Source organism: Talpa europaea (assembly GCF_964194135.1).
Source record: "Talpa europaea genome assembly, chromosome: 8".
In the NCBI taxonomy this organism is placed as follows: Eukaryota; Metazoa; Chordata; class Mammalia; order Eulipotyphla; family Talpidae; genus Talpa; species Talpa europaea.
The window spans coordinates 53,327,269-53,340,955 of NC_140075.1; the positions used below are offsets into that span (position 1 = coordinate 53,327,269).

Here is a 13,687-nt window from a genome sequence, read left to right on the forward strand (position 1 = left end):
CAATCATGGATTTAAAAAACAAAAAGAAAAACCACAAACCTGAAAAACTTACGCTTTGCTAACTTGGGAGAAAAATCATGATCCTGTGGATCTACAACTTGGAATAAGGAAAACAAAAGAGCAAGTATTTCTCGCCTTGCTCATGATATCATGCACAACCCCCCACGGATATTTGGGTCCTCGGCCTGACAAAGAAGATAGGAGCTGCCTTTCCGAGGCTTGGTAAAATCTGCAATTCTAAGCGGGCAATTGGCTCTTGGTGCACTCCAGCCCCAGTTCAGTTCCCTCCTTGTCTGTCAAATGTTTTCACCTCACAGCCTTTAACGAGGGCCAGAAAAGTAAAGGACTGTCCCTCGGCTGCCGCGGGCGGTCTCTCCACAAGCAGGGTCCGGCGGACGGGGGTGCGGGACGAGCCGGTCACCCTCCCGCGGGCCAGGGCGCCGCGCTCGCTCCTCGGACGCCGGCGGGGGCTGCCCTCTTCCAACATGGCGCCACGGGAGGCGGGTCCGGCTCTCCGGCTCCCCGGGTTCCGGCGCCGCGAGTTTTGGTTCCGGAGTAACAGTTCCCTCGCCGCCCCCTTCCTCCTCCTCCTCCTCCTTCCCCAGCCGCTGCCGCCGCCTGAACGCGCGGCCTCGGGCCACCGGGGCTGAGTCCGCGTGCGCCGCGCCCTCTGGTTCCGCCGGGGGCGGAGGACCTGCCCCCTGCCCCCTGCCCCCTGCCCCTTGCCCCCTGTCCCAGCGGCGCGGGCCCCCTCGGCTTTAGTGCGCTTCGGCGGCCCCGCGGTTCCTGCCTAACAGCCCTGGACTGAGTCTTCCCGAGTCAGGGACCCTCCGCTGGTGCCCTAAGGAGTGGACACCTGCCACTGTGTCTCCCTAGGAGGGGTCGTGGCTCCGCCGGCTCCTCACACCCGCACAGAAGCCACAGAGCTTCACGACCCCGTTTTGCCCTCCTTTGCAACTCCAGAACCTTCCGACCTCCGCTAGTTCCCGCTGGCCCCTGTTCCTTGCCCATCCCGCGCTCACAGGGGGGCATCTCACCACCCCCTACAGCCTGGACCTGGCCAGGTGCCTAAGGGGCCCCTTCCTGATCACCCCTCTCTCCTCTCACTGTCTGTCCTCTTGGAGCCCTCTCTTAACCAGGGGCCAGTGGGTACCCCCTTCCTTCAGGATGTGAGCCCCTTTAACCTGTAATGCTGTGGCTGACCCTTGGCCCCTTCCATGCCATGGAGAACCAGGTGCTGGTGATTCGCATCAAGATTCCAAATAGTGGCGCGGTGGACTGGACGGTGCACTCCGGGCCGCAGTTACTCTTCAGGGATGTGCTGGTGAGTGGGAATCTGTCCAGATGCCTGCGAGGGGTGCGCAGGGATTTGTGGGGGCAGTCGGCGCCTGAAGTAGACCTCTTAATCTTACCCTGGTGGCCTAAGCTAGTTGCACTGGCCTTTACTGACCTGGGGTAGGGGGTGGGCGGTAGGGGGTGCTTTCACTGCTTTAACTTCAAGTATCGATTAATTTGCATGAACTGGAAACTGGCAAATGTGCAGGGCTGGGGCAATAGAAATGGATGGGATTGAACTGCCTCTCAGAGCTCACTGCCTGGACCAGGACACATACAGGGGCAACCTAAGCTGCCCCCAAGTCTAGAAGAGAGTGTTCCCTTTCCCCTCACCTCTCTCCAGACCATCCCACCTGCCCACAGAGTGTTTTGAGAATTGTCTCTAGCCAAATTCCAGGCATATCTTTCTACTGAGTTCCCTGAACTTGGTGACCAGAGGGGAAGGAAAACAAGGTAACTTTAAATTACGTTTAGCAAACCTAAGGTGTCATTAGTTTTAAGGTATGATTTTATGTGCCACTAAGAAAGGAAAAAAATGCCATCTACACAGAGTACAAAAGCAGCCTAAAATAGGGAGGTTGTGCACATTAGACTCAGTGATGTATTCTTACTTCCAGGATACTGAGAATATATTTCAAATAAAATCATGGAACGTGAGAACAGGGTGTAACACTGGAGGTGGCCTGCTGAGCCCCTGTCTTTTGTCAGCGTTCCTGAGGAGCAGTAAGGTGAAACTGCTCTTGAGTTGGGAGAGTCGGTACCACAACTCAGATTTCCTCACTTTTCTAAGTTCTTTTTTCACGTGCTGTGGTGACATGTTTCATTTTTGAGCATACTTTTGAGGTGGGCAAAGTGCATTGTGCCCATATCATATCTTCAATACCAGGTATTAAAGGCAGAACTGATATACCAAGAAGACCTTTGAGAGTACCAGAGCTTACCTGTAAGATAAATTGGGGCAATTGGAGGATCTTGAGAGGAGGAAGACCTGTGATGTGATTTTTTTTTTTATTGGATTTGGTGACTTAATCAAAATTTGATTCCTGTACCTTCATTTTGAGTTCTGGATGTTACTGACCACATAGGCCAATATGCATTTTCAGGCGTCTGAGCCAGGACTGCAGAGATTGGAGTGAGCCAGCAGCCTCCAGTCTTATATGCCAAATGTCATCCTTCCTTTGCATCTGGAGTTCTCCACATACTCTTATGCACATAGATTTCCTTTTGTGATAAGGCCCATACGCCTTAGCATGGTCCCTTGGGCACATCTTGATTGGTGCGTGCCTGCTTGGTACCAGTTTCATCTCTCACCACACCCCTGTGAGCATCCTATGCTCCAGCTAGATGGAATTACTTTGAGTTTTCCCAAGTACCTTGGTAATCTCCCCTCTTCTGTTTTTCAGCTGATCAACTCCCACCTGTCTTTCAGAGCCCAGCTCCCCATTCCCTCCAGGTTAATCTTGGTTGTAGACCAATCCTCCTTGTCCCCACAACTTTGTCCCAGCAAAGCACGAAGGTTTTTTCATATGTCTGTCTCCTTCACTAGATGATAAACTTCTGGAGGAGATGCACATCTTTGTTTCCCTCTTTTTCTGGTGCTCCAGAAAAATATTTCAGGGTCCCAAAATATTTTTCTAGTGAAGGAGGAGGCTTAAAAGAGAATGCAGGCAGGGCCTCCCTGGTGGTGCAGGGGTTAAGACGCAACCTATGAAGCAATCCGCAGCCACTGCAGCACAAGTTTGATTCCGGGCCGGCCAGTGAGAAACCCACATGGCGGGACAGACCTCTCCTGTCTCACCCGCTGCTCCTCTCAGCAGTGTATTTCCTCAGTCTGCCTGTTCTATTCCCCAATCTGTCTCTGGTGAATCCTCTCACCCTCCCGTGCATCTCTGGCCTGTACCCCAAATCTTGTATAAAAATAAATAAATATTAAAAAAAAAAAGGGAATGCAGACAATTACGGTGTTGCAGACAGTGTATTAAGTTTTGAATCAAAAAATTTGCGATTAGTTGCAAACTCTCCTACTAACCAGGCAGGTCTCTCTTCCTTTCTGAACCTCAGTTTCCTTACTTGGAAATTAGGGATAATGGTACCTGCCTCAGAGATTTGTGAAATTAAGTGACATCGTTTCTATGATGAGAAAGACATGAGTTTTCACCTTAACAGTTTGAGACAGCAGAGGGTATTATTTTAAGTAAAATGGTACAATGTTTAAAAACAGACTCTGGAGCCAGACTGCCTGTGTTCAAATTGCAAGCCCTACCAGACTCACATGTGCATCTTCTGTGTCTCAGTTTCTCTATCTGGAAAAAAAAAAAAAAAGGCGGAGTGGGGTGGGGTGGGGAAGGAGGTAGTATTGGGAGGAAAGGAACAAAATACAGTGCCTACCTCATGGAGTTCTGAGAACTACTAGAATTGATACAGGTAAAGCACCAGAACAGCCTGTCTGGTAGTAAGTGCTCTATCCATGTTAAGCACCTCTCAGCTATACCTTCGCTCAAAAGGGTGACTGGCTTAAAAGTTACAAACCACCCCACTGATCTAGACCTCAGCGTACTGTGTGTCCTCATACCTGCGTGCTAAGGTAGGCCTGGGGTGGGGGGGGGCAGGTTTTGTCAGGAAAGCTACCATCCTTTCCTGTTGCTCTTTGTAGGAAGTTCTACAAACTGCAAGCTTAGATCCTGGAGGACTCTTGCAATTTCTTCTTCAGTCCACCTCATCTTTTCATCAAAAAATGGGCAACACCCCAGCAGATACATCAGCATTTCCAGCTTGGACCCTTAAAATTTAAGCATCCTCTTCCTCTAATATAACTCTCCTCTCTCCTCAGTTTTCAAGTGAGGAGACATGGACCTTAGGGAATGGAAATGCCAAATCCACACAGCTAGGTATTGGCAGACTGACACAGAAGCCAGAGCAGTTCATAGTCAGAGTCAGCTGTAACTAAGAGGGTTTGGATCAGACTTAGTAGTTGAGGGCTCCAGGCACAGCTTCATCAAATACCTGGGAGACTCTGGGCAACTCACTTGACCTCTCTGTGTCTGTGTCCTTCATCTAAATAGTCAGGAATTGGCTGCAATGTGAAGTAGGCCTAATTGGCTCTCAAGGGCAGAAACAATTGGGTTATCTCTTTTTTCCGTTTTCTTGCTTCTCCTTTCCAGTTTGGGGAAAATTGTGCAGAAGATCTCAATAAGTAAGTGGTAGGAGAGAATATTTTCCTTTTGCTCCTGGTCTTTGAATCCTGTGTCCCAAGAGTCAGCTCTGATTTCTCCTCATCTATGAAATTTTTGTCTCTACTGAGTTTGTGATTTTTCTTGCCTCCTGAGTTAACAAACACTATTAGGCCATGTCTTTTTTTTTTTGGCTCATCACACTGTAAGTGCTCTGTATCTATTAGTCTTTTAGGTTTGTCTTTATCTCTGTGACCAGATTATTATTTTCCTAAATCTTTTTCTTCTCTAAATCTATGACTTTGACATCTTTATGCTTCTGGAATGTTGCAGATGGTCAATTATATTTTTGATCTCTCAGATATTTGATTTATGGAAAGGAAGGATAAGGTCTGAGAAGTGATCACCATCAAGATATGTAAACTTAAGTTTTCTCTTGAAACCTTTAGGTTAGGTAAAACGTTATGTTGAGAATAAGACAGGTCATTCTGAAATATATCACTTAAAATATAACTGGAAAGCAGGCCTAAAATCATTAAATGTACCCTGCTCAGAAATGACCAGGAGATATTGATTCATTTTCAAACATTTTACCTATTTGTCATCATGGTAGTCCCACAACAAGGTGGTTGGTTGTGTTCACATTATTCTCATAATTCTCTCAAGTAAGTTTGTTTTTTTCTTCCTCGTTTTCCCCACATTGAATATAATGTTTGTTGACTCCATGTTTATGTTGATGGGCAAAGGATGCCATTGCTGCCCAGCAGGGCTTCCAGCTAGTTATTAGAAATTTGCTGTTTGATGGAGTCTGTTATGCATAAATAGGAAGGATCCTAAATTGGTTGCTAATACTGTAGAGTGCACCTCTCAAGATTGGGAATCTGGAAGTAACCTCTGAGAACCTAGATTTGGAGGGTTGGGGAGTGGAGGGCTTTCTCATTTTTAAAAAATCCAACACTGGCTTAAAAAAGGTCCTCAATAAATGCTGTGAAAGGTCAAAATAAATGAACAAATGACCATTCTGCATCAATTGTCAGGTGCTGAAATTTAAGGTTTCTTTATGAGATAAGCTTTATATTGTTTCAGTTATCAGTGACTTCTTTCATTTAACAGATAATATAATATTTACTGTGCTAGACACTCTTTTAAACACTTTACAAATCTGAACTCATTTAGTGCTATATGGTAGGTACAATTATCTTCTCATTTTACACAGAAGGAAACTAAGGCACAGAGGGATTCAGTCATTCAGTGGCAGAACCAAGGTCCAGTCCTAGCTCTAGTCCATGGTTTCAGATGTTACACTAGGTGCCTGCATAGTTTATTCCATAGTCCTGCTACAGTTTTCATTGCCTGTCAATAAATACTTTCAACCTAAAACTGTGTAGAAAGAAATTTTTTAACACTAAAATCTTCTACAGGTACTTCCACAAAAAGTTGATATTTCATTTAATAAGACTAGCATCAGAAAGAGAAAATAATTTCCTTTGGCTGTAATGAATAAGGCCTGCCTAAGAAAGTTCCCTTTGATCAAATTTTTATGCACAGATTTATTTTTGAAGGAAAAAACTAAAAAACAGAAAAACAAAACTGTAGAGACAAGGCTATTATGCAAATTGCCACTGCAGCAAAAGCTTCTAAAGAACTGCCTTTAGAAGGAAGTTGCAGCCGCCACTCTGCTAAGTGCCCTGCTTGGAAGGGCTGTGGGCTCCCTGCTGAGGAATACTGCAGGCGCCTTTGTCAGCCTGCTGCCTGGTGCCAATTTTGGCACAGCCTAGGAGCGACATTGTGGCAGAGTGCCCCGAGATTGGATTTGGATTGGACTGGACACCGTGGAGGGCCACCTTTCCCGGAACTGTTTCTCAAAGGTGCCCTGTACCTCTTTAAGCTGTCTCTGTAGACTAATTTTCAAGTGTTGTCAACTTTGTAGGTCACTTAAACATTGATATCAGATTATATACACACTGTAGGTATTTTTTGTAGGCTAGATTAATTTTATTTCGGTATCATTAAATGCTTGTCAGTTATTTGAATCTATACATTGATAAGACTTGTTTGTGTTAAAGGTAGCATTAATGATTTATATAATTTTAGGGAAAACTTGGGTTTTGAACTCTTCCAACATGAGTGCATGACAAGACTACATACCAGAAACTACATTTGTTGAAGGTATGCAGTATGCTAGGTTAGTTTATGTTTATTACATTGTTTAATTTTTACATTATCTCTACCTCTCTAAATATTATTAGACTCATATTGGGGGTACTGGAACTGAGACTTAAGAGAGGTTAAGGAATTTGTTCCCAGTTACACAGCTACTGATCACAGAGCTGAGATTCACATCCAAGCTAGTCTGACTCCCAAACCTCCCCTCAGTCTTTCTACTATAATACATTCCACAGTCTCCCATAGAAGGTAGTTTTGTTTTTTTTTAAAGATTTTATTTATTTATTTATTTATACAAGCACTGGGTACAGTCAGAAGCGCCAGAGGGTGAGAGAATTCACCAGAGCCAGAGCGGGGAGCAGAGCAGGCAGAAGGACCGAAGTGCACTGCTGAGGGGAGCAGCAGGCGGCAGGAGAGGTCCGCGCGCCATGTGGGACCCTCCTCATGTGGCCGGGGAGCAGCCGGGGATCGAACTGGCGCTGCAGAGGCTGCGGGCAGCTTCGCAACCCAGCGCTCAACCGCGGCGCCACTGGGGAGACCTCGGTGGTTTTTTTTTTTTTTTTTAATAAATACACAGTAGTGTATTTAGATATACTCTTGAGTCGAGAATGAAAAATTTTGTTTTTAATATGGAGTAGAAAAGAATTGTAAATATTACATCCCCCTCCACTCTCCCCACCCCAGGAGTTAAGAGATTTAAATTCTGGATTTACATCGCTGGGCTAAGTATGATTATGAGCTAATGTCTTTATAGTTTATACCAACATTTCAAAAATCTTTTCCAGGTTCTCATATTTCCTCTAAGATTTGCCACATGTTAGCAATAAAGAAGATGGCTAATTGTGTTTCTTTATTCTTTCTTTGTTTAGGATGTGATAGGCCAGGTTCTGCCTGAAGCAACAACCACAGCATTTGAATGTAAGTCTGGCTTGTATACTTACTTGACTATTTCTTTCTGCAGTAATTTTTCAAAGGGTTTATGGGTTGCATTACTTTAGAAACTGACAAAAACAGATTATTTATGATCATCATATGGCACATTTAAATATTTATAAATTAATGCAAATTTAATGATGATACTAAACCGAGTAATATTTTCTTATTTAATCATATCTTGGGTGTACATATTTCTATAATATAGCTTTAATTACCAACATGACCTTTATCTGCTCTTGCTCCTCACTGTAATAATATTATAGGACAAAATGAAAGGTGTAAACTACCTGTAGGCCAATGATTATTGATTAAGAGATTTTAATCCGTTGCTGCTTTAAAACAGCAACAGAGTAGAGCTTTTAAGTGAACATTGGCTGGAATAATTCTTTTTTCTAGGGGGTTGTCACAGCTGCTAGATGATGCCAGCAACACTTTGGATCTGGAATCCTTCTTCTCCCTTCCCCCAAATGAGTTGGCTTGGGGATGGGGACAGGGTGTACTAGAAAACAGGTTTTGACATAAACCAGGTCAGTGCAGGAGAGGTCAGGGTCTGAGAAATGTTTAGATGACTTTAGTCCTTAGCACAGGGACTCTGTGATTCAAGTAGGGATTTAATACTGGTTTGGTCCCATCGCTTGAAGATGAAGTCCACTTTTCAATGTACAAAATGTGTGTTTTCTCCACACAGTAATATACCTTTTTATCTTGTTTTTTAAGAAGATGATTAATGACAGAGAGTACAGTGTTCTCTCTTTTATTTACTTTTCTTGCTGTAGGACAATTTGGCAGTACTTAGCAAAATGTAAAATATGCAAAGCTTTGATTCAGCAGTTCCACTTTTAGGAAGCTGTCCAACAGAAATACCTGCACATGTGTTGAATGACCCACAGATAAGGTACTTACTGTGGAATTATTTTTAACAGCAAGAAATTAGAGGTAAACTAAATGCCTAGAATCACGGATTAATAAATTATTTCCCCATAGTCTGAAGCAGTAAGCAGTGCCTAAAAAGAGTGAGTTAAGAAAGATATCCACCGTCTATGTTGAATAAACAATATGTATGTCTGATTCCGTTCTGTAAAATATTTAATCCCTCCTCCCCCCCAACTTTACGTATCTGTTGAGAGGCAAGAATCAAAAGAGTGTTCCCTACAGTGGTTTTGCCTGAAAATGGACTTGGGGCTGGAATGGGGGAAGAGGAGGCTGAATGAACAGTTTAAATTTTATATATTTCTCTACTGTTTAAATATTGTTCAACAATCATTACATGTTTTTAAAGCTATCAAAGCTATCTTAAGTTAAACTTTTAAAATAATTGAATTTTATATTGGACTCTATATGACCACTGAAGAATAGTACATATGTTTGAAATGCATGTTAATGGACCAGGCTGTATTCAGACCCTTTGTGGTAACTCCTTGGGGTGCCGGAAGTTCATGGACAGTCTGTTAGAGAATTGGAGCACTTGCTATTGCCAGATGCTGTGCTAAGAGCATTCCATGGGTTATCTCATTGAGTTTAACCATCATAAGATCCCCATGAAGTATTTTCAAGGGCCATTATTAGCTTCATTTTAGTTGAGGAAAGGATAACTTCTCTAAGCAACTTGTTGAAAGTCTTACAACTAATATGTGACAAAGTAGAATTTCTGAAGCAGACACCAGAGCATCCGCATATTCTCAGTCATGAGACTTGTTCTGAGAGTGGTCATAATTCTTGAAAGCTTGTATTGCAATTGTTCTTAAATGTGGCAGAAAAAGAAGCTCATGTTGTACTTTCTACTTCTTGCTTTCTGGGTCTCCAGAAGGTGCTCTGTGTACCTGTGCCTACTGGCATCCAGAGTTAGGGTTCATAACAGTAACTTTAATTATTTTAGCTATCCTTTATTGGTGGCCAGTTCTGTACATTGATAATAACTAGATTGTTACTAGTGACGGGAAAAATTACACCTGTAAGCAGACTGAGGCTCAGAGATATGAAACATTTGCCAAAAGTGATCAGCTAGGAAATGGTGGAGCATGAATTCAAACAGTTTCTTTTTATTGTAAAACTTTGGCTCTTTCTAACCAAATATGTTGAGAGAGGCTTGTGAAGTGTGCCATTAGGTATGGCTTATCTGATTATATGGGCTAACGGGCTTATGGATGTGATGAAACAACTTTTGAATAAGTAAAATGTTGATCAAATAAATATTTATGATGATATACTTAATGCTGAAAACTATTCATAACACTAACAAAAAACCAAAACACTTACACTTTTACATTTAAGTTCTTGGAGCTCTTTCTCTTCCAACCTCAACTGCAAAGGCGCAGCAGCTAGCTCTGTACCATTTGTGTCTGGACCATTATTAGGTGAGAACAAAACAAAACAAAACAAAATATTACGAACTTTATTTTATGAACTGAAGATCTGCGCTGATAAGTAGAATCTGTGTATGAGAGATAGTTGCAAAGATGTAATTTGGAAGCTAATTTCTGAAATTTTTGAGTTATTTTAGTGGTTTATGGATATGATAGAACAACTCTTGAATAAATATAAGTTCAATTAAAGGTATATTTATAATACATTTAATACTGAAAAGTATACCAAAAATTAACTGATTTCTGACACAAAAGAGATGGTGTCATATTAGTGATATGAATTAAGCAATAAGAGAAAGGGTACTATGAAATTTACCTGTTTTACATAAATGTGGAGAAAAAGAGTTTAGTAAGTGGAAAAGAGGGGAAAGTTTAGATAATCTTACAGATTCTTCAGTTCTGAGAAATACATTGCTTTAGTGATGAAGCCCTTGATCGCCCAGATGTGGTTAATCGCTCTGTGCACATTTACTGGAGCCGGTAACCCATTGGGCCTGCCTTGTGGTTGGCTGTATGCGTGCTTACCTCTCTAACTAGATTTGGAATGACTTGGTGACAGGGACCCTGCTTTATTTAATTCTTGCTCTCTTCTTAATTAACTTTGTGCCTTGTTGGCGCCCCCTTACTGAATAAAATGGAATGTTAAATGTGTTCATATTCAGATGGAAATTATAAAATGTATGTGACCAAAAACTAAGTAATTTGGGTTTTTTGGGATTATTTGTGCTCTTGTCAAGGCAAAAAATAGACAATTCAGGCTCTAGATTCAAATTCCCACACTCACCTCGGACCCACATCTAGGGGTAAGAAGATTTGCTGTGGCTGCTATATTCTTTCTGATTCTGACCCTATGGATGGGGTTTCCCTGGAGAGTTAGAAGTAGATGAGGGGAGGAAGGACCATTATGCTGAATTCACCTCTTCAATGGATGCTCCTAAAACTTTCTTCTTATCACCTTTTGTTCTTTCTTCCTTATGACTAGGGCACAAACGTAAATATTTTTCAGTATTGTGTTGGATTTTTTTTATAAGATACAGATGATCCTTTAAAAAATTCAATCAGCATAAAAATGAAAGTTCCCTTTACCCTAATTTATACTTTCTTACATATTCTTCCAGAAATTTTGCTGTTAATAGTTTCTTCTGAATTATTATAGAAATACTGGACCTCTTTCCAACATCACTCTGCGCAGATTTGCTTCGTTCTTTTGGATAACCGTTACAGGACAGGGAGAGGGGCTGCCCAAACCCTGCAAACCTGCCTATTCTAAATGGGTTCTGCCATCTGCCACATCAACACAAAACATATGATACTTTAATGGGAAGGAACTTTGATAAAACTAGGAAACAATATAGGAAAGTCAAAGAGTCTAGTTTCTAAATGAAGCACCCAAAGTTACCCGTCCCCTCATGGGTAAAAGTCCATCCATGTGGGATCGGCCCAGAGCAAGGCCCCAAAGCCTGCCGCAAGTCTAAAGCACCTTCCAGTGGGGACCCACAGAAAAGGGTCAGAAACAACCAGACAAGCCCGGAAGGAAAAGAACAAAATCAAAATCAAGATAAAAGCTGCCATTGTCACCTCCCCACAGGTCTCACCCACATCTGGTCACCCAGTCCATGACCAAAAGACAAGCGCAGTTTCTTCACGTGTCTCTAGGCTCCAAGCGCCTCCTCCAGCTCTCCTTCTGGCTCCATCCTGCTTCCTTCCTTCCTCAATCTCCTCTGAAGCCTCTTCTCTTCCTGCTCAGCTCCATCCTCCATTTGGGTGGGGCAGGGAACCTGGAACCCCCCCCCCCCCCTTTCCTGGGAACCACCGTGTTACATAACTATAGTTTACTTAATTTTATGGCAATAACTTATTTAACTTGTTAGTGCAAGTGTTATCTTACGCTCCCACCCATAATATTTGAGAATGCCCACTTCTGTCAGTCCTCACCCACTCTGGGTATTAGGTGAAAAGAGTTATTGTTTTATTGTTCTATTTTGTATTTCTTCAGTTATAAATGAGCTTGAGCATCTTTTCATTTGTATTTTGGTCATTCATATTTAATTTCTGTGAAGTATTACCTTTGCTATTCTCACAGATTGTCTTTTTCTTTTGTTTTTAAAGATTTATTTCATCTATTTATTACAAGAACTGGAGTGCAGGCCAAAGGTGTGGGGGATGAGAGGATTCACCACAGACAGAGTGGGGAGCAGAGCAGGCAGATCTACTGAAATACACTGCTGAGGGGAGCAGTGGGTGAGTCAGGAGAGGTCTGCGGTCTGCTGCACCATGTTGGTCAGCTCCCAGGCCCGGGATTGCTGTAGTGGTTGCTGATAGCTTCATAGTGCTGAGACTTAACCCCTTGCGCCACCAGGGAGGCCCTTGTTCTTTCTTGATCATTTGTTTATTGCTTTCATTTCAGCTTCTTTGGCCTTTTTTCTTTCCCTCTTTTCTATGGAGAAATTAAAAGCTTTTACATGGTCAGATTTATGTTTTCCTTTGTGATTTCTGGATGTATATCTTACTTATAAAGATCTTCCACATTCCAGGATATTAAAAAAGCATTGATGCATATTCTTTTTTCTTTGTTTTAAGCAAACATATACACAGTTGGTTTGTATATAAATTGCACTTTCTTATGTGTATCAGTGTGGATTTTCTTCTTTTTGTAAAATAGCATGCATTTTTATTACAAAGGTAAGATTTTTTTTTTTAGAAGATATATTTATTTATGCAAACAAGAGCCAGGGTATAGGCCAGAGTTGTGGGGGCAGGGGTATGTGTATGTGAGAAAATTCACCAGAGACACAGTAGGGAACAGAACAGGCAGATCTACTGAAATACACTGCTGAGGGCAATAGCAGGCCAAACAAGAGAGGTCTGCTGTGCCATGTGGGTTAGCCCCCTGGCTGGTGACAGCTTGATAGTGCTGAGACTTAACCCCTGCAACACCAGGGAGGCCCACAAAGGTAAGATTTTTTAAAAATTCTTGTACCATCTACAGTTTATGTTGGCAAAGGGTCAGATGGGAACTCAACTTTATTTTTCAAGCAGAAGACAATTGACTCCACACTAGTTATTGAATAATGTATCTTTTCCCACATGTGAGAACACTTCTGAGATAAAGCTATATCATATAACCATAAAAATCTTGTATGTTTGCATGTGAGGACCCTGCATATGCTGTAGGAGCTTGACATTCATATAGGCCCAAAGACCCCTGCTGATTTTCACAGTTTCATTAACAGATTAATGAGTACACCAACACATGAGGTAATAGAAATCAACTGTGCCCACTAATGAGTTTCTTGCATATCTGATACGCATCCCACTACCTAGATCTTCTCTAGATAAGTTACTGCTGTAAAATGACTTTTGGACTGCTGTTGCTGTACAGTAAAATCTTTCTGATGACTTGAAAGATACATGTTAAGTCTATATAGACAGATGCTAATTTACATGAATAAATACCATGATGTGGCTTTACCTTTCCATGATATTCTGGCTTCCCATATTCTGGTCTGTAGCCCTCATAGGTATCTTCACACTTGTCACTTCACATATGTCTGAGTTTTGGTTCAAAAAATACGTTTATAGGATAAACAGTTTATATCTGTCCCAATCATGACTATTTTGTACTCACTTCTCATTGAATAGAATTATTTTCTGTTTTATGAATTTCTAGAAGAATATTTTGGGTGGAAATTTTAAACCAGTACGTCATATTTCATT

At 42.1% G+C, this 13,687-nt stretch overlaps 1 protein-coding gene across 3 annotated transcripts in view; it reads left to right on the forward strand.

Annotated features, from left to right (window-relative positions):
- Nucleotides 1-1,189: 1,189 nt before the first annotated feature.
- The window catches only part of MAP2K5 (mitogen-activated protein kinase kinase 5), a gene marked incomplete at both ends in the record, with an annotated part of 240,785 nt that continues 228,287 nt past the window's right edge, over nt 1,190-13,687 (forward strand). For all 3 annotated transcript variants that reach the window (XM_084240847.1, XM_084240848.1, XM_084240849.1), the window contains 2 exons: nt 1,190-1,324; nt 7,541-7,589. In XM_084240847.1, the coding sequence (XP_084096973.1) occupies nt 1,190-1,324; nt 7,541-7,589 (184 nt within the window). The remainder of the gene's footprint in view (nt 1,325-7,540; nt 7,590-13,687) is intronic.